The sequence below is a fragment of the Myotis yumanensis genome, unplaced genomic scaffold (genome assembly GCF_028538775.1).
Source record: "Myotis yumanensis isolate MYYU_CA2020_CCGP unplaced genomic scaffold, mMyoYum1.0.hap1 SCAF_12, whole genome shotgun sequence".
NCBI lineage: Eukaryota > Metazoa > Chordata > Mammalia > Chiroptera > Vespertilionidae > Myotis > Myotis yumanensis.
The window spans coordinates 37977672-37996054 of NW_027223763.1; the positions used below are offsets into that span (position 1 = coordinate 37977672).

Here is an 18383-nt window from a genome sequence, read left to right on the forward strand (position 1 = left end):
GTTATATTTCATGTATGCTATAATTTGGTTCTCACTGGAAGAGTACTGCAATGATGTAAGAGACTGTTTATGAGATGATACCCTTGGGGAATGCTTGTGCCCCATGATTCTAAGGGCTATAATTCACTTTCAAATGTTGTTACAAAGTCATTGGAAAAATTTTCATTATTTTAACAGCATCTATAAAATATGTCTTTTATTAAGTAATACAAATATGAAACAAGGTCAAATTCTGTCTGAGCTTCCCTTTATACTGATCACCTATGGAGCATTTCAAATGTGTAGTCAGTCTCTCACAGCTCTCTTTTCTCATAAGTTTCAATGGCAGTTATTCACCTAATGTAAGCTGGAGGGTGCAACTGTAATCACCAGAACACCCCCAGAATATCTTTTCCAGCAACACTCTCAAAATGTTTGCTTCTTGATATGGAGAAACCCTTTTTCTAAGTTTTTATCTCCAGCATTCCCTAAAAAATATTGTAATATAAATTGGTCATTCGCATTGCCCTGAAATGGACAATGCAATTGCCAAATGTATAGTTTTCTAGGGCTGCTGTAAAAATCTACCACAAATGGGTGGCTTTAAACAATAGATATTTATTCTGTCACAATTCTGGAAGCCAGAAGTCCAAAACCAAGTTGGTTCCTAAGGGAGAATTCGTTCCATGTTTCTCTTCTAGCTTCTGGGAGCTGCCAGAAATCCTTGGTATTCCTGACCTATAGACACATCACCAATCTGCCTCCATCTTCACATCACCTTCTCTGCTCTGTCTCTGTGTCTCAAATCTTCTGCCTTTCTCTTATAAGGAGACTTGGCATTAGATTTAGGGCCCAATCTAAATCCAGGATGATCTCATCTCAGGATCCTTAGCTTAATTATATCTACAGACACTTTCCCCAAGTAAGGTCACATTTATAATAGGTTCCAGGGGTTAGAACATGGACATATATTTTTGGAAAGGGGTCACTATTCAACCCACTATACTAAGGGAAGCCCTGACAAAAAGGGACCCAGGATAATAAATTTAGACTGGAAGGCATGGTAAAAAGAAAGATTTTAAAAGGTCACATCAAGATACTAGGTTGAAATTGAGAGCAGAACTAGGGATGGGAAAAGAAGAAGTAATTTTAATTTTACTAGATGAGCATTCTGGAAGGGGGGTTGATAATGCATGAAGAAAACTTTGCCTCTGGGCTCTCCTTGCCAATCACATTTGTTAGTCTGACAAATCACTGGCTCTCATGCTGTTGGTACCAACAGAGAAACTGGGAGTGTGACTAGAACTGAACTATGATGTGGGTGTTGTCTTTTCTGGCTCCTCATTTGTTTATTATTTGTTCATCAGTCTTCCATTTAGCAAACATTTATTGAGGACTTAATATGTTCCAGGAACATGGGATGTTACCTCCTTCTCAAGTGCATGTTGGGATCCTCTGTCCTTGTTTGCCCCCTGCATTGGGCTGGACATTTAGTGGAGTTGCATGTTGTCAAATCAGTCACTAAGATTACAATCAAGTAGAGTCCATATTGCCCTGGAAAACTCCTTAAAACATCTATAAAGCACACTAATGTGGTTTTCTCTCTGTCTGAACAAATGGTTCAGACATAACAAGCAGTCACAGGATGAAGATGAATGGAGCACACCCAATGATTAGCTTTCTTCTTCTAATGTTATTTCAGTTGTTTTTCCCTTTGCCAAGCTTTTAGAATTAAGTTTCTGACAATTATATATTTGACTGTAGCCAAAGCCGCATAAGTAGCAGGTAGAGATATAGCAATTGGAAACTTCCAAAACTGTGTGAGCCAGAGGTAACTATAGGGATATTGTGTTTGCTTATTTATTTAGAAGGCACTGTTGTGTGGTGAGGGAGTCAGGTCAGAGTTTGAGTCCAGGTTCAACTACTTCTTTCTGTGTGATAGAAAAATTCCACAAGAGACTCATACAACCTACCAAAGGCTGGGTTGCCTCCTGGTTCATTTTAATGGTACCATCATAAAGGAACCCTCAAAGCATTGATAACAGTTTAAATCTTTACTGAAATATCAAGAAGATGCACCAAAGAGGAAGTCCTTGCATGGTATAGAAAATACTTTCTTAAAACTCCTTTCCCTCATCTCTTTTCCAATACTTTACACATCACAGAAAGAAGTTATCTAAAATTCCAACTTTAAAAAATATGTTTTTATTGATTTCAGAGAGATAAAGGGAGAGGGGAGAGAGAGATAGAAATATCAATAATGAGAGAGAATAATCAAATAGCTGCCTTCTGCATGCCCCCTACTGAGGATTGAACCCTTAACTCAGGGATGTGCCCTGACTGGGAATTGAACCATGACCTCCTGGTTCATGAGTCAATGTTCAACCACTGAGCAACACCGGCCAGACTAAAATTTCAACTTTTTATCTTAAAATTCTGCAAATTTTCCCAAAGTTGTCTGCACTCTGGTTGTCCCCTTCTCTCTCCCTGTCCTCTGAATTTCCTGATCTGAACTTCCTGCCTTTTTAAATCAAGGAGATGGTTTTAGCTTTTCTCAGTTCTCTTGTCCACTTTTCCTCAGTCAGATGCACGAAGCACAAAGTAAAGATACACAGAAAATTCTGAGATTAAATTTGAACTGAGCAGTCTGACTTTGCTTATTAGCTATATGATTGGGGGCAAGTCACCCTTAACTCTCTGATCCTCCTTTTTATTTCTTAATTTGTAAAGTAAAGCTCAAAATACCAATTTGGTAAAAAGATGGGTTGAGGAATAAATAAAATAAAAATAATATATATTCAAATTTCTAGCATAGTGTTGGCCCATTACAGGCAATCAAAAATATGCTAGTCCTCTTCTTGCTCTTTTCTCTATAGACAGACCTCTGTGTAACCAAAGGCTACTTGATCAATATGAAATCAGATCACATGAATGAAAGCTCTGAAGGCACCATGCTAGTAACTGACAAATCCATGCTACCATGAGAATCATTTTGCAATCATTTCGCTACTACAGGCTAAGGGTCTACTTTCCAACTAAATAAAGGTAGGATAGCAGACAGTCATGAAACTTGCAGTGTCTTCTACATTGGATAAATTTGATTTGGCTACTTTCTGTGGTTTCCATTTTGTGAAATTAGGAGTTATTATTCACCAGTGATAAATTTTACAAGACGGGAATATGTCCGTCAGCACAATGTATTTTAGCATTGCTAATGCCATGGAATAAATACATAAAGCATTAGAAGTAGTTAGTCAATTAATGGGTTTTGAATTTACTTCCATGATGGCTTTCCCTTCAAAATAAATCTTCATTATTATTGTTGTTCTTGTTATTATTACTTTCTTTCTCTCCATCTCTCTACTACCTCCCTTGGTCTAAGCCATCCCCATCTTTTGCGTAGATGCCAGGCTAGACCACTAAGAGGTCTACAACACTTTCTCCCTTACACAGCAGGACTGCCCTCCACATAGCAGTTCCAGTGGTTTTTATAAGAACATACATGAGGCCTCTGATGGTTTCCCACCATTATTTTATCTGGAATAAAATGCTAACACCCAACCTTGCCTCAAGGGTGTTGATGAGCTGGCCCTGCCTCTCTATCGGAACACATCTCCGTTTATTCCTCGTCCAGGGTGTGGCAGCCACGCTGGCCTGCCTTTTACTAGCACGTTTGCTCTCCTCTGCCTAGAGTGCCTTCTTCTCCATCTTTACATGGCTGAGTGCTTGTTGCTCAGGTCCTGGTTGAGACTCCTTGGCCATTTCATTTTAAGTAGACCTGGCCCTCCCTCTTCAGTCACTCCTTTTCTTCATTCCATCCACTACCCTCTGGCATTTCGAATTGGTTGTTTATTTATTTAATCGCTTATTGTCTGTCTTCCTCCAATTGAAGTCTCCATGAGACCCCATGCCAATATGTGTCTCCAGTGCCTAGAATAGTGCCTGGAACACAATAGGAGCTTAATACACACCATCCCTAGGTACAGGGATTTGTCACAGATATGAGTGTGAAGAGCAGCAAGTCTTTGATTTCTTCCACCTCCTTGAGGTGTCTTTCCCTCATTTAGAATCGTCCCCTTCCAGAGCTCCCGGGATCTCTGAGTTATTAGGAGACTTCTTTATCACAAAGGGAAAGAATCCAGATTTCCTGCCTCCTCCTCCTCCCTCTGGCAGCTTTCTCTACTTCAGGCTGCCTCTCCTGTCTGAAAAGTTCATCTGCCTCGATTTTTAATTATGCAGTGTTGCATGGGCATATTTGCATACGCAAATATTTGAGGAATTGAAATGGCAATTAACTGATGTATATTTGAGATTATTTTAAGCTCTCTGCTTGTCTTCCTGCTTTCTTTTTCTGTGGCTCAGTGATGCTGTGTTTCTCCATTCCGCATGTTTTCAGGTCTACGCTAACCTCAGTCAGAGTGCTGGAAGAGACTGTCCTTGAATACAATGGAAAATCACCATTTTGATCCTTTTCTAGAACTTAATAAGAGATGTCAAAGATACCTGCACTTTTTGATTTCTACCTGGTTAGTGAACCACTCTTCTTCAAGGCTTCAGCTAGAGAGGAATTGATCAACAATTATTAAAATTACTGAGGACCTGCCATGGAAAGCGCCCTGTGCTGGACATATTACAGGTGTACAGAGAGGAAGAAGACCAAAGTCCTCGCCTCTGGAGCCTTCACGTTCCACGGGAGGAAGAAGACTAACAACCTTGAATTGGTATTTGGTGGATGACATAGCATTCAACATAAAATATTTGCTTCCCACAAAGCTGCCAATGGTTACTGAATGGTTTTGGTGATTGCCATCCAGAACATTAAAAAAAAATTAAAAATTTTCAACTAACTACTCTATTGGGGAAAACTGGATCTATATTAATTTATTGTTAAATGAGCAAATGACCAAACTAGGTTCTTGTTGCAGTTTGGAGTGATCATAGAAAAGTGTTGGGGCGATGGAACAAAGAATCCAGAATACAGGAAAGGTAGTATCTGCCTCTAACTTCAATTTCTGAGCTAAGTTCAGTGGAATGTTAACATGAATCTTTGAGAGGAGACAGAGCACTTGGATGGCAGCATTTCTCACAGGTGCTTAATTCCAAGTGGTGTAACCCAGGGACTGGGTCAAGGACAGCTTGACAGAGATGTGTGTTGGGAAGCAAATCCTGATGCCTGGGCTGAAGGAACTACAGCCAAGAAGCCAAATGCTGCAGCTGGGCACCATGGCTCCGTGTTAATGGAATTGGATTTTCTTCTTCCTTTCCTTCTGGAACTTTAGGAGTCTTATGATTCAGACATTTAGAGTAGGGACATGCAGAGCAAATAATTTTTGCCCTCATATAAATTGACATTTGGTTGGATTTTAAAAACATCAATTCAATTATACTCCTTCCTATACAGTATTACTGGAAACACATGGAACACTGAATTTTTTTCTTTCTGAGTGAAATGTCACCACCCTGTAAGAAGAGAGATCAATGGTCTTTGTTAAATAACAATTTAGCAGCATCCTTTTTAACCTGAAATTTGAGCCCTTTTCTCCCCAGGCTTCCTGTCATAAATAGATAATTCCTCTGAGGACATCAGTATTTAAAACAGAAGAAATATGGTACCTTTAACAAATCCTGCTAGTTAATTTTTCTTTTTCCAAGCTCGTTGGTTTACATCTCTTAATTACTGAGCAATAAATTGCTGTTCCTTAAAACACATTTTTTTCAAATGAAGATTTTTATGCTGACTTAACGTATTTCATCTGAGTTGTCTGCAAACATATTTTTATACTAAAAAAATATTTAAAGACTTTTTATTGAAAATAAGACATTTTTTTCTCATATTTTTCATGTTCCTTATGGATATAGAATGATTGCATTATTTAGTTTTGTAACCATAGAAGTTTAAAGTTGGAGATAACCTCATAAGTCTTTCATTTTTTCTAGAAAACAAATTCCTGGGGATACAAAAATCACATCCAAAGGACTAAAACTCACGCCTTTGGCCATTAGTATGTGGTATTTTCCACTTAGGGTAGATTGTGAGTTTGAGGATAGGGGCTGGTTAAGGGAGCACACGGTGAGAAAGAAAAAACTCTGATAATTTAGCCTTAATGTATGGACTTACGATACCCAAGGTTTGGGTACATTCTCCTCTTTCTTTCTGGTGAATTTTCTGGTGCATCTGCGAATAGCAGGTGTGATATTTATGTGGCCAACCAGTATTGGGTAGGTGAGGGTGTGGCCAGGCCCCTTTTAAGTGCGATGGAAGTGTAATGTAATTGAGAACGTAGTAATCTCAGTCTCCAGGTTCTTTTTTTGTGTGTGTGCAGCAATGGACAGGCAGTGATATGTAATAGCTCAGCACCTGGACTCGGGGATTTGTCACCTGAGTTGGAAGCCTAACTTGGTCATTTATTACTTGGATAATATTAGGCAAATTTCATCTTTGCACCTCAATTTTCACATCTTTAAAATGAGGATAATAAGCCTGGCCAGCATGGCTCAGTGGTTGAGTGTCAACCTGTGAACCAGGAGGTCACAGTTCAATTCCCAGTCAGGGCACATGCCCAGGTTGTGGGCTCGTCCCCAGTGTGGGGTGTGCAGGAGACAGCTGATCAGTGATTCTCTCATCATCATTGATGTTTCTATCTCTCTCTCCCTCTCCCTTCCTCTCTGAAATCAATAAAAATATATTTAAAAAATAAGATGAGGATAATAATAGTACCTATTTTATTCATTTATTATGAGGATTAAATGACATAAAGTTAACTGCTCAATAAGCAATAACTTTTGTAGTGAAAAGGGTTTGGATTTGTTAATCCAGTGTCTGGATTTCAATCTTTGGGCATGGCAATACAGAATTTGGGGCCTCAGTTTTACTATCTCTAAAATGGGATCAGTTATCTGTATTGTCCTGGATCTTGTAGGATTGTTGCAAGGACAAGAGAGCACATAGATAGGTTCTCAAGACTGGGAAATTATTAACATTGCACTCTACTTATGAAATACTTGCTAAGTTAAAATGCATAATGGAACTATAAATTAAAAGTTATACTGTAGTTCTGTACCATGCAGGATTGTTTTGAAGGGACTTGAGATACTTTTCTGCAGGAAGAGAGTGTGTAAAACTTGAACCACCTGCCCTGAGGGGAAGTGGAAACATTAAGACCATCATCCCCATCTTTCAGCAGGCCGCAGAGCTGAAAGCATGGGCACTGCCTCATTATCCTGATGACTCATAGGGCCAGAGCACTTTCCCTCTCCGCTGCTGTTCCTTCAAATTTAATTCGTTGTTCTTCAAGATGTCTGCAGTTCCCAGAAATGACGCAAGTGGTGTGTACCCTAGTCAGAGCCTGGACATTTGACTCTCAGGACATTCTCCCAAGAGATCCTGATCCTGCCACTCAGAAATACAGCCCCTAGCAATTCCAGCAAACCCTCTTCTTTCTTAACAGAAACTCAGAGGGTTGTAGCTGTATGGACTCCTTTTTAAAAGTCTTGCAAAGCCTACTGTAAAAAAAATTGGATATCCCTGCCAAAACACATGGGTAAAGAATGAGTTCCTTTTGATATTATTTTCATAAGTGACAGTATTTGGTCATCCACAGGGTGAAAAGCAGACATTGGGATAGTTGTTTAAACTCTAAATGAGAGGCACTGGTTAAATCTATTAGCTAACCAGTTAATGCACATCAGTCCTTCTTCAGTCTCTCATCCTTGAAGCAAGCTTGAAATGCTTTTAAGTCTAATCAGAGTAGGAGGCACAGTCTCTGGACATCTTTTGTCACATGAAATAATTTAAAAGCAGTAAACATAACACCAAGGAGACAACCCCCCATTGGAAGGGATGTTGGCAAGTAAGGAAGCTCGATGGAAATGTGCCTGACTGGTGAGGCAGCAGCTCCCATTCAAGCCACATCACATTTAATTTTTTTTCACATTCCATTTTTAAATGTCAGGTATTTGTTTTAATCAAACAAAAAACTTTCCTCATTATTCTCCCTTCTGTTGTTAACGTTTTCCAATATATGTAGGGATGTTAGCATTTGATATTTTATGATAATCTTGTAAAGGACAGGTATTATTTTCCCCATTTCACAGATGAGGAGATTGATGATCAGAGAGGTCATTGAACTTGCCCAACAGCACTTAGGCAGGTCTCACATCCACGTTCTCTGATATGCTGATGGGAGCTCCAGGGGTACTGACTCTATGGTGAGGAAACCTTCCGGTGCCTCTGTCTCAGTGCTGACTGCAGTAAGAGCCCCCTGAGGTGGATGCAGAGCTGCAGGGTTCCCATGAGAGGCTGTGTGTGTGAGGGGGGGTGGGTTGGTAGAGCGGGAGTGGTAATTTGGAAACATAAAACACATAAACCTTGCTGTAAGTGAGAAGTGCAGGCAGATGCTTTATTGCAGAGAAACATCACAGCTGCAGTGCTTTTCTCTGAAACAGGCGTCTCACTGTATGAGTCCCAGATTTCCAAAGGAGTGTAACCTTTACAAGGTGACTGCTAATCCATCTACAATTGAGCCAGATATTCCCCTCCTGTTGGGTTCTCTTCATAGAGACCCTTATGTCCACTTGTAGACTCTTTCTAATGACAACAATGGCAGCTATGGACTAGGAATTGGACACTTTGCATGTGTTATTGCATTACTTTTCACAGCAATCCTAAGAGAAAAGATCATTCCTATTTTATAGATGAAGAGAATGAAACTTAGAGAGGATAACTTGTCCAAAGTTACTTCACCTGTCAATGGGCAGATGTTCTGGTTACATATTGCTGCAGAACAAATTACCCAGAAATCTATTGGCTTATCATAACAATCATTTTATTATATTTCACTATTGTGTGGGACAGGAATTTAGACAGGGTACAGCAGAAATAGCCTAACTTTTCCACATGACATCAGCTATGGTGGCTTGACTGGGGCTAGAGAATCTATTTTCATGATGGTTCATTCATATGGCCGGCAACTGGACTGTTAGCCAGAGTTATTAGTTCTTTTCCACATGGGCCTCTGCATGTGGTTGCTTGGGTTTTCTCATAGCATGATGGGTAGGTTCCAAGGGTGTGTATTCCAAAAGACAAGAAGTGAAGGCTGCCAATCTCCTAAAGCCTAGTCCCAAAAACTGTCATGATGTCAATTCTGCTGACTTTTATTGCTCAGGAAGTCACAGAGCTCTTCTGGATTCAAGGAAAGGGAACATAGACCTGACCTCTCATTGGGAGGAATGTCAAAGAATTTGTAGCCATGTTTAATCTACCACAGCAAGGATGAGAATCCAGGTTATAGTCATAACACCATATTGCATCTCAACTAGTTCAATACCAGATGTTGTTTTCAATGACCACATTTGTCTCTTTGTATTCTCGTAACTAGACCATGAACAACTTAAGGGCAGGAATCTTCCTTATACATCTCAGGTTAGGCAGAATGCCTACCTGAACATAGTCAATCTATAATAATAAAAGCGTAATATGCTAAGTAGACCGGACAGCCAAATGACCTTCCGAGCATCATTCTGGATGTCCTTCTGGATGAAGCCACGGCAGCGAGGGCGGAGGCAGAGGCGGTTAGGGGCAATCAGGCAGGCAGGCGAGTGGTTAGGGGCATCAGGCAGGCAGGAGAGCAGTTAGGGGCGATCAGGCAGGCAGGCGAGTGGTTAGGGGCATCAGGCAGGCAGGCAGAGTGGTTAGGGGCAGTCAGGCAGGCAGGTGAGTGGTTAGGGGCGATCAGTCCTAGATTGTGAGAGGGATGTCTGACTGCCAGTGGGATAAGGCCTAAACCAGCAGTCAGACATCCCCCGAGGGGTACCGGATTGCGAGAGGGTGCAGGCCAGGCTGAGGGGACCCCACGCCCCTGCCTGTACATGAATATCATGCACTGGCCCTCTAGTGATTCATAAATGAGTGAATGATGGAGAGCTGAGTTCCAGTCCTGGCTCTGCTAAGCAACTCTGTTAGCCCAAGCAGGATGTTGAAGTACTCTGATTCTCTGTACCACTCAGTAAAATAAGGAGATTGAATTAGATTGATCCTAAAGTCTTCCTTTTCCCAGCACTGCCATTGCATTAGTCTGCTCAGGCTGCTACCCAAAATACCTTCTTCCTTCCTTGCAGGTGGCCACTTCTTGCTGCATCCTCATGGAGATTTCCTGAGGATACATATTTCTTTTACATTGGATACAGGATAATTAATAATTGCCATTTATAGCTCATAGACGTGGTATGCGGGGAACAAGATAACAGTGAGGGATTCTGTGGTCTCTAGGCCCTGGTGCAGTGGATGTGCCCTGAGAGCTTTAGAAAAGGAGATCACTGTAGTTTCAAAGGTATGTTAGTTCTTTTAGATGCAAAAAGACAATGGACAGGCAAAGATTGACCTTTTTCAAGGAAGCTACAAGCCTAGGACATGACTACCCCCAATGACTTCATTTTTCGGAATTTTTATATTCAGACCATCCTATGCAGTTACTTTCAGTCTCTGGGTTTGTAAGACCCACCATGCAAGCCTCCCCTGAGCTTGTCCGGTTTAGTGTGTGGACCCTTTTTCATCTATAACATCAATATTTTTTAAAATATGTTTTATTGATTTTTTACAGAAAGGAAGGGAGAGGGATAGAGAGTTAGAAACATCGATCAGCTGCCTCCTGCACACTCCCTACTGGGTATGTGCCCGCAACCAAGGTACATGCTCTTGACTGGAATCGAACCTGAGACCCTTGAGTCCGCAGGCCGACGCTCTATCCATTGAGCCAAACCGGTTAGGGCTATAACATCAATATTTTTAAAAGCCTCCCAGGTGATTCAATTCTGCAGCCGGGTTGATGATTTCTAATCTAGAGTTAAAGGTGCTAGATTACTGGCTGCTATGGAATGATAAGAAATTGAGGGTCACAAGCTGACAGCCACTAAATAACTTGGGGTGTGGGTTGTGTGGTATGTTGAATAATAGCTTTCCAAAGAGTCTACATCATAATCCTCAGAACCTGGGAATGTGTTAGGTTACACATTATAGGGTGCTAATCAACTGACTTTAAACTGGGGGAGATGATCCTGGGTTATCCAAGTAGGACCATGTAATCACAGGGGCCTTAGAAAGTGGAAAAGGAAGGTAAAAGAGAGTCAGAGGGAGATGTGGCTATGGAAGAATAACCAAAGAGATGCAACATTGTTGGTTTTGAAGATGGGGAGAGCACCATGAGCCAAGGAATGTGAGATACTTTTAGGAGCTAAAAAAGGCTAAATAAATAACTAATTAAATAACTAAAAGGATTCGCCCCTAGAGTCTCCAGAAAGGACTGCAGCCCTGCTGACAATTTGATTTCTCCTAGTGGCAGACTTCTGACCTACAGAACTAGAAGATAATAAATTCATGTGGCTTTAAGCCACTGAGTTTGTGGTAACTTGTTTCGGCAGCCTCAGGAAACTAGTATAGATGGTCAGTTCAGGAGGGCTTCCTGGAGGAGGCAAATCTCAAGAAACTTTTGCAAGGACATTGTTGGTGGAGAAAAACTAAGGGTAATAGACATTGGAATTTGAGCCCATCAGAAAAATAAATAAATACATAAATAAATTAATTAAACAAATAAAAAAAGTAAGAAATCTCAATGCTGTATAACACTTACCCAGAATGTTTAAAATCAAAAGTCAGAGGAATAAAACAATATTGTGAGATTGCCACTAAATTCCCCAATGGAGTCAGAGGGAAAAAATCCTTGGGAATTTTTATCAGTAATGTTACTTGCATTGTGATCACTTCACAGATTTAAAGGCTGATGAAACACTTGTTATACCTGGATGGTTTTAAACTACTTAAGTCAGCAAAGAGAGCAGATAGGATCTGTAGCTTCCACACAGCTCATCACCTGAATGCAAACTGGAGCTTAATGCTCCTATCACTCTCCTTTAATCAGGTCTCCAGACTCTGCTGATTTCTTTTCATTGGATCCTCCTGAATAAAAAATAATTGGGTAATCTCTCTCTCTCTCTCTCTCTCTCTCTCTCTCTCTCTCTCAGAATGAGAGGGCAAAAAAGGCGTCCATATGTAATTTTGTTCATTAAAGTGTATTTACTGAGGATCTGTGTATGACATGAACTGTATTAGGGATACATCAATGAATGAGACAGGCAAGAGGTGGTATATCTGGGGTTCTGATCAGCTTAGAGAGTACATAGGACAAAACTCCATGGCTCAAAATAAGGTCCATAGCTACTTGTTTAAGTGCACATTGCAGTACTTCTCAAACTTTAATGCTCTTAGAAATTATCTGAGGATCTTGTAGAAACACAGATCCCTATGCAGTTGGAAAGTTCTATTGTCCCAGCTTCCCCCAGTGTGCATGTCCGAGAGAGGATGCAGACTGCAGAAGGATGTACCTGTGCATCAGCCCCAGGGCCAACATAAGGGGTCCCAGTTGGGGTGAACTGCAGATGCCCATGGCTGGGTGGGTATATGTTTTGAGGCTAAGGAGGGTAGATGCATCCTAGTACAACCTTCCAGACTGCTCTTCTGATTATTTTCCATCAAGGTCGTACTGCTTTTAGCTTTTTAGCTCAGTAATAGCAGCCGCCTCACACCCCGCCATACATCCCCCCCCCCCACCCCCCTTCTCTCCCCATCTAGCTGAACAAATCCCCTGGCCAGGCCAGCAGAGCCAGCTCATTAAGTGACCGCTGAAGCTCTCTGTAACCTGCCAGCCAGCCAGGGAGGCGCTGGCCGAGGAGGGTGGGCTCTTCAGAGGCCCTCTTTCCCCTCTCTCCCTCTTCCCACCTTCCCCTGGCTGTCAGTGGCAGTGCCTGCGGCAGAGCCGCCCTCTGCAGCAGCCCCTGGCACTTGGCTCGCACTTCTGGGCGCTGTCCATGGTTGCCGCATCCTTAGGCGCGCCACGTCAGGAGGCCGCAGCAGGGCCCTGCGATTGGCCCAGGCGCCCTTGCCATCCCCCGACACACCCGCCCCCGGTCCAGGTCCCGAGCTCCCGCCCCGCAGGCGCGTGCGGGCGAGCGAGCCCGGCGCGCCCTGGGACTTCCGGCGGCACACCCACTTCCCTTAATAGGAAAGAGTCCGGTGCCCGAGGGGGCAGCGTCGCTCAGGGGTGGGGCTGGGAACCTTAGGACGCCACCGCCCCGGGCGCAGCCACAGCCGCCTCCGAGCGGCAGGAGGGAGCCGAAGGTCGCTGCGCCACAGGACGCCACCACCCGGAGATCCCGCGCCTCTCCTCCGACTGAGGTCTTCCTCCGCACCCCTCCGGGTACCCCTGGTCCAAACCTCACAACGATATGGAAGAATTTTTGCAACGCGCCAAGTCTAAACTGGTAAGTTGAGGAAGCCAGGCGTGTGTGCGCCTCTCTCTCTCTCTCTGTTTTCTAATGGAGAGGAAAGGGCATTGCAGTAAAAGAGGCAGAAACAACTTTGCCACTTAGTTGTCAGGGTGTGCGGGCTGTATGCTGGCACGGATCTCTGGAACTCTGGTGCTTTCAGCAAGCAGTCTGCCTCCAGAATCCTTCCCTGCGCCAGACAGGACGCCGACCTGGGGGTGGTCATAGCCTAGCTTAAGTTGTGTGTCTGGTTCCTTCAGCCTGAGGTTGGAGAGAGGCAGATCCAGCCAAATCTGCATTTTGCTCCTGAAGGCTCGAGGAGGAATGGGTGTGGTGCTCCAAGGGAAAAAGAGCCCAGCCTCTGCAGACGCAATAGGTGTCAGTGTAAAAGGAAAGTAAGGATCTCTTAGAACTGGCTTTAGCTGGAGGTGGTGGCAAAGCATAAGTGAGGAAGTCAGGGTGTCAACTAGGAAGGACATGTGCCAATATGCAGTTTATGAAAACATACCTCACACAGAGCTTGCTCCAGGGCAGGAGTTGGGGATATTCTAATGTGAATCCTGTGTCTCTTGGGTCCCTATTCAGATCTGTAATTTGGGACAGAGAGAGAAGGGGACAGCCCCAACTGTTGCTGGCCATGTGCATTTTGCCAGACTGGCTCTTCTGGGAGGAGACCAGCGTGTTGGTCGGCTGTGTTTAACTGTTTCACTGTACAAAGAGTGAACAAAAATTTCACTTGTTGACAAAAATTTTATGTTGACAGTTGTTACATTCTAGCAGTTTCCTAATTCCAAATTGTTTTGGCTCTCCATCATAGCATCAATAAACATAATGGAAATTTTTCTGTTTCTACACTTTAAAAAAAAAGCCTCTGCCCATTTAGAAGCAATATCTTTAATGAACAGTGAAAGCGCCTTTTATGGGCCTGGCATTGGAGGAAATGCATAATTTATGATGCCTTTAACCTTTAAACCTTCAGAAAAGCCAAAATATAAAGTCTGCATTAAGGTGACGTCTTAATCACAAGGCAGGCTTATTCCTGTAACTCACCCTCCAACAACAAAGGGAGTGCGGAGGCAAGTGTGATTTTTCCAATAGCTTAACTGTAAGTATCTTTAAAAAGACCATTAAAGTTGATCAATGCTAATATAAGTACTTTGTTTTCCACCTTAAGCCTCACAGAGAATGGAACTTGCCAGAATTTCAGAATTGAGAAAATATGTGATCATTTCTGTGTTTGTTGCTGACCCCCTTATGAGTTTCACATGAGCATTAGAAGGAAAATACTGATTGCAGAAACTCCCTTGCATTTCTGATATTATACACGGGCCCTGAGTTTTGACCTGATAATGAGTGAGAGATGGTCAAAAAGGAAAGTCAATTTTGGCAGCTTATTTGTTTGTTTTTTGTGTGGATGAAAATGAATGGTTGATCAACGATAACTGCAGTTTTAGACCGCACCTGTACTCTGCTGGCCTTATGTGCTCTGCTCGCCAATAAACGTTTAGATTGTGGGGTCTCATGTGAGCAAGAGGTTTGTCTCATTTCTGAAGAGCAATTACTGGAATAAAAAGTGCCTGTTTCAGAGTAATCAGTTTAGAGTCATGTGTAAGTTTATTTACCGAGTCCCTTCATTAGACGAGCAATTGCTCTACATCATTAAAAAAAAAAAAGACAGTAAAAAGAAGTGGTTGTTTGAAATACTGATCCCAGTCGACTGCTTTAGCCAGAAGAACAATTACTGCTAATTGTGTGTTTTTCTTGGAATAGATTTCCTGTTGGAGATCACAGTTAGCCTTTCTTATTCGGCCTCAGCAAAGGTGGTTGGGTCACATTTTCTCTGACAAACTACATTTTCTAGGTAAAAAAAAAATTTTTTTACTTAATATGCAACATTCAGCTATTGTAGTAAATAACTTTTGTTTTAGAGGATGGATAGCCTTTGTTTAAGAGGGAAAAATTGAATAAATAATTATGGCATTTATTTGTGAGTTTATTCATAATGAAATAGTAGGATTGCTTAAAAATTGGGCTATTTTTGGGAAGCATTTTAAGGAGAAGAAATTATGTTGGATTTCACTTAAGCTTTATTAGGCCATAATTAAGTAGATGTCATTTAGATGTTATATTTAAGCTGTTTTCCATCAGAAGCTAATACAGATTTATTTATATGATACCTAGACAAACTCTAATTGGCAGATTTTTTCCTACCTACTTCACTTCTTTGATATTCTACCAGCATATGATATATATCTTTGAATGCTTTGAAATTGTCAATGTCCTTTTCAAACTCATAATGTAACCCCATCATCATTGGAGCTAGCTAATTTCAATAGGCCAAAGGAATTTAAAATTCCTAAGTGGAATTGCTATTAGCCATAGCTAAAATCTCCCATCATCAGACTTTGGAGAAATTGTTTGTGTGCCTTTAGTTCCCAACTAGGAGCATTTATCATTTATCTGTCATTGTGAGGAGAGGAGGGGGTTCCCATTCTAGGCCAGGCCCTTGGGTTGAGCAGACATCTCTGAAGCAGACAGCTCTGAAGCGGCTGATGCTTTTGAATTTTTATCAGGTAGTTTGGAGATGATTTCTATTGAAATCGAGAGAGCATTCTCTCAATTCTATTTATCATGCCAGTCTGGTTTTGCAAGTCCTTAAACTGAGGCAGATTCGCTGACAATCCCAATCCCCCTTGTCCTTAAATCTCCCCTTCCAATCCCACCTGAGAATAGATGAAACTGATCCGAAATGGCAAAAGTAAACTCCAAGTGTGGCGTCAGAGGCATCGCCCTCTCCTGGAGCTCAAATGCTTCTCTAGGGGGCCTGCCAGAAGGAACCCTTGTTAGGACAGGCGTGGGTGCCTGGGTGCCGGGAGCTATTTCATAAAAAAGAGAAACCCGGGCTGAAGGTGGAAGGCAGCAAGAGACTGGTTCCTGCCATGCACAGTCTCCAGCAATGCCACCTTCTTGACAAAGAAGGAATTGACACAGGTACCGTTAAAACAATCAAGACAGTAGAGTACGCAGCATGAGAGCTAGACCCCAAGGCAGTAGAGCTGGTAATCAAAGGGTGATGTTTGTTAATTTGGTTCACTACCCCAGGTGAGAACCCAGATGTTTCTGATCTGGACACTTACTGCTAGCACTAGGAATGAGAGTGAAAACATATTTTCTTTTTCTCCTGCCACTGCCCACTTGGCTTTTCTTCCACTTGCCTATTCTGAGCTGGAATAGGGAAAGAGATCAAATCCGGTAGTTCCAGGTCAGCTCTTAAGTTTCAGCCATGCTTTTCATTTTAGTTACACAAGTCTATGGTGGTGTCATAGTCATTCTCTAGTTATACTATTTCTATGGTAAGAGAAATTGAAGACAGGTAAGAATGAGAACTTCCTGCCCTAGGCTCTAATTTGGGAAATGTCTTCCAGTTTCATGGTGGCCAGCTCAGAAAAATATTTAGGCCAAGACAAAATATTCAGGCCTCATGATGGCAGTAAATGGTCCAAGTCCCCATGAACTCTGGGAGGGGTGGGGATGGGAGGAGGTAGATGGGGCTCTGGCTGGAAGAAAGCCATGGTCCCCACACTGAGTAGATTGGCTGCTGAGCCTCTTCCACTGCCCAGACCCCACCGGCTGATGCAATTCAAGCAGCTGCTCAAGGCCATGGCGAGGTGGGAGGAGGGCCTCTGCAGCACACTGCCCTAAGTTGTAGGTCATGCCAGCCTTGGGTGTGTGTGGCCAGAGTGTCAGCTGCTACCGGAAGGATATAGGGCATATTAATGCCTTAGGAATGCTGTTTTCAAAGACAGGGTGGGGACAGGGCTACCACTACCGTCTGGGGAACGCATCTGCCACTTCAGCAAGTGACAACTGCAGGTGGAGGGCTCATATTGCAGTGGGTATTGGTCAATAGGTGGACTTCTTCAGAAGAATAGTTCTGGGTGACCTACCTGCCAACTTATACTCTGTGGTATGTGGTCTAGAAACAAGAAGGCACACTCAAAACTCTACGTGAACAACCACATTAGAGTTTATAGAGGGGCTGGGGTTTTAAACAAGAAAGAAAAACACTGCAGCATGTCCACAGACTAATCATCTTGACTAGAAATTGGAGGAACCTTTTCTTCCTGATTTCCTTTATGGGAAGAAGGTGGTGCGTGTCAATAAAAACTGTCTTTAGAGGGAAAGTGCCATACCTTTCAAAGAGCTGCTGTGGTGAGGATTGGCAATAGTGAGATGCTGGCAAAGCAGTTTCCTTTGGCGAGCTGAGCTCATTCTGATCACCACCCACGGGATCAGCTCCTGCCCCACCATGAGTGAGAGCTGGTGCATTTGAGACTGTGCCTCTTGCCAGAGCATCCTGAGCAGGAAACTCAAGAACCCACGCTCTTCTGTGAATGTGGAGTCACCCTTCAGGGCCTGATGAGAAAAATGCCCTTGGCGGATTTAGACCAGGAGTCAGCTCCATTTCTCACTGCCGGAGCTGTCAGACCATGAACTGTGAATGTCCCAGCTTCAGGGCCGCAGAGGAGACCCAGGCTTTTCCCTTGTGAATCTCATAGTGGAGTGGTCTGCCTTGAAGGTGAAGAATTTGTCACTCCCATTCAGACAGCACCTAGGGTCTTGAAGGATGGGCTCAGGTGAGTGAGGACACCCTTTAATCAGTGATTTGGGGACTATTTTATGTTGAGTAGGTAAAAACGTAACAGCATTGGTCCTAGAAACCTGTTTGTTTCTATGAAGCCTTTATTTGGGCAGATAGTGACATCATTTTGGGTTTGGTGTACTTCTCTGGGGAGCTCTTGTAAGCAATGATGTCTTGGTGATGAAGGTTTCACTCTTTTCTTACATCCAGTCCTCCTTGGAGTGTTGGCTGAGCAAAAAAAAAAAAAAAAAAAAAAGTGGTGAGGGAGGAATACCTGGGTCTGGATGGAGGTTTCAAAAGAGGAAAGAACATCTGGGGACTGGAGAGGTAACGTGCATGGTGTTGCCTTGGTTGGTGATTCTTTTTCGAACCCTGGGGCTTACGGGAGAGTCGTGGAGTTTGGAGTCTGAAAAGAACCTGGGAGGGACAGGGCTGATATATTCACATG

At 42.7% G+C, this 18383-nt stretch overlaps 1 protein-coding gene across 3 annotated transcripts in view; it reads left to right on the forward strand.

Annotated features, from left to right (window-relative positions):
- Positions 1–13097: 13097 nt before the first annotated feature.
- PRUNE2 (prune homolog 2 with BCH domain) overlaps positions 13098–18383 on the forward strand; it is a 207722-nt gene continuing 202436 nt past the window's right edge. For all 3 annotated transcript variants that reach the window (XM_070431469.1, XM_070431467.1, XM_070431468.1), the window contains exon 1: positions 13098–13290. In XM_070431469.1, coding sequence (XP_070287570.1) covers positions 13255–13290 — 36 coding nt within the window. In that variant the 5' untranslated portion in view covers positions 13098–13254. The remainder of the gene's footprint in view (positions 13291–18383) is intronic.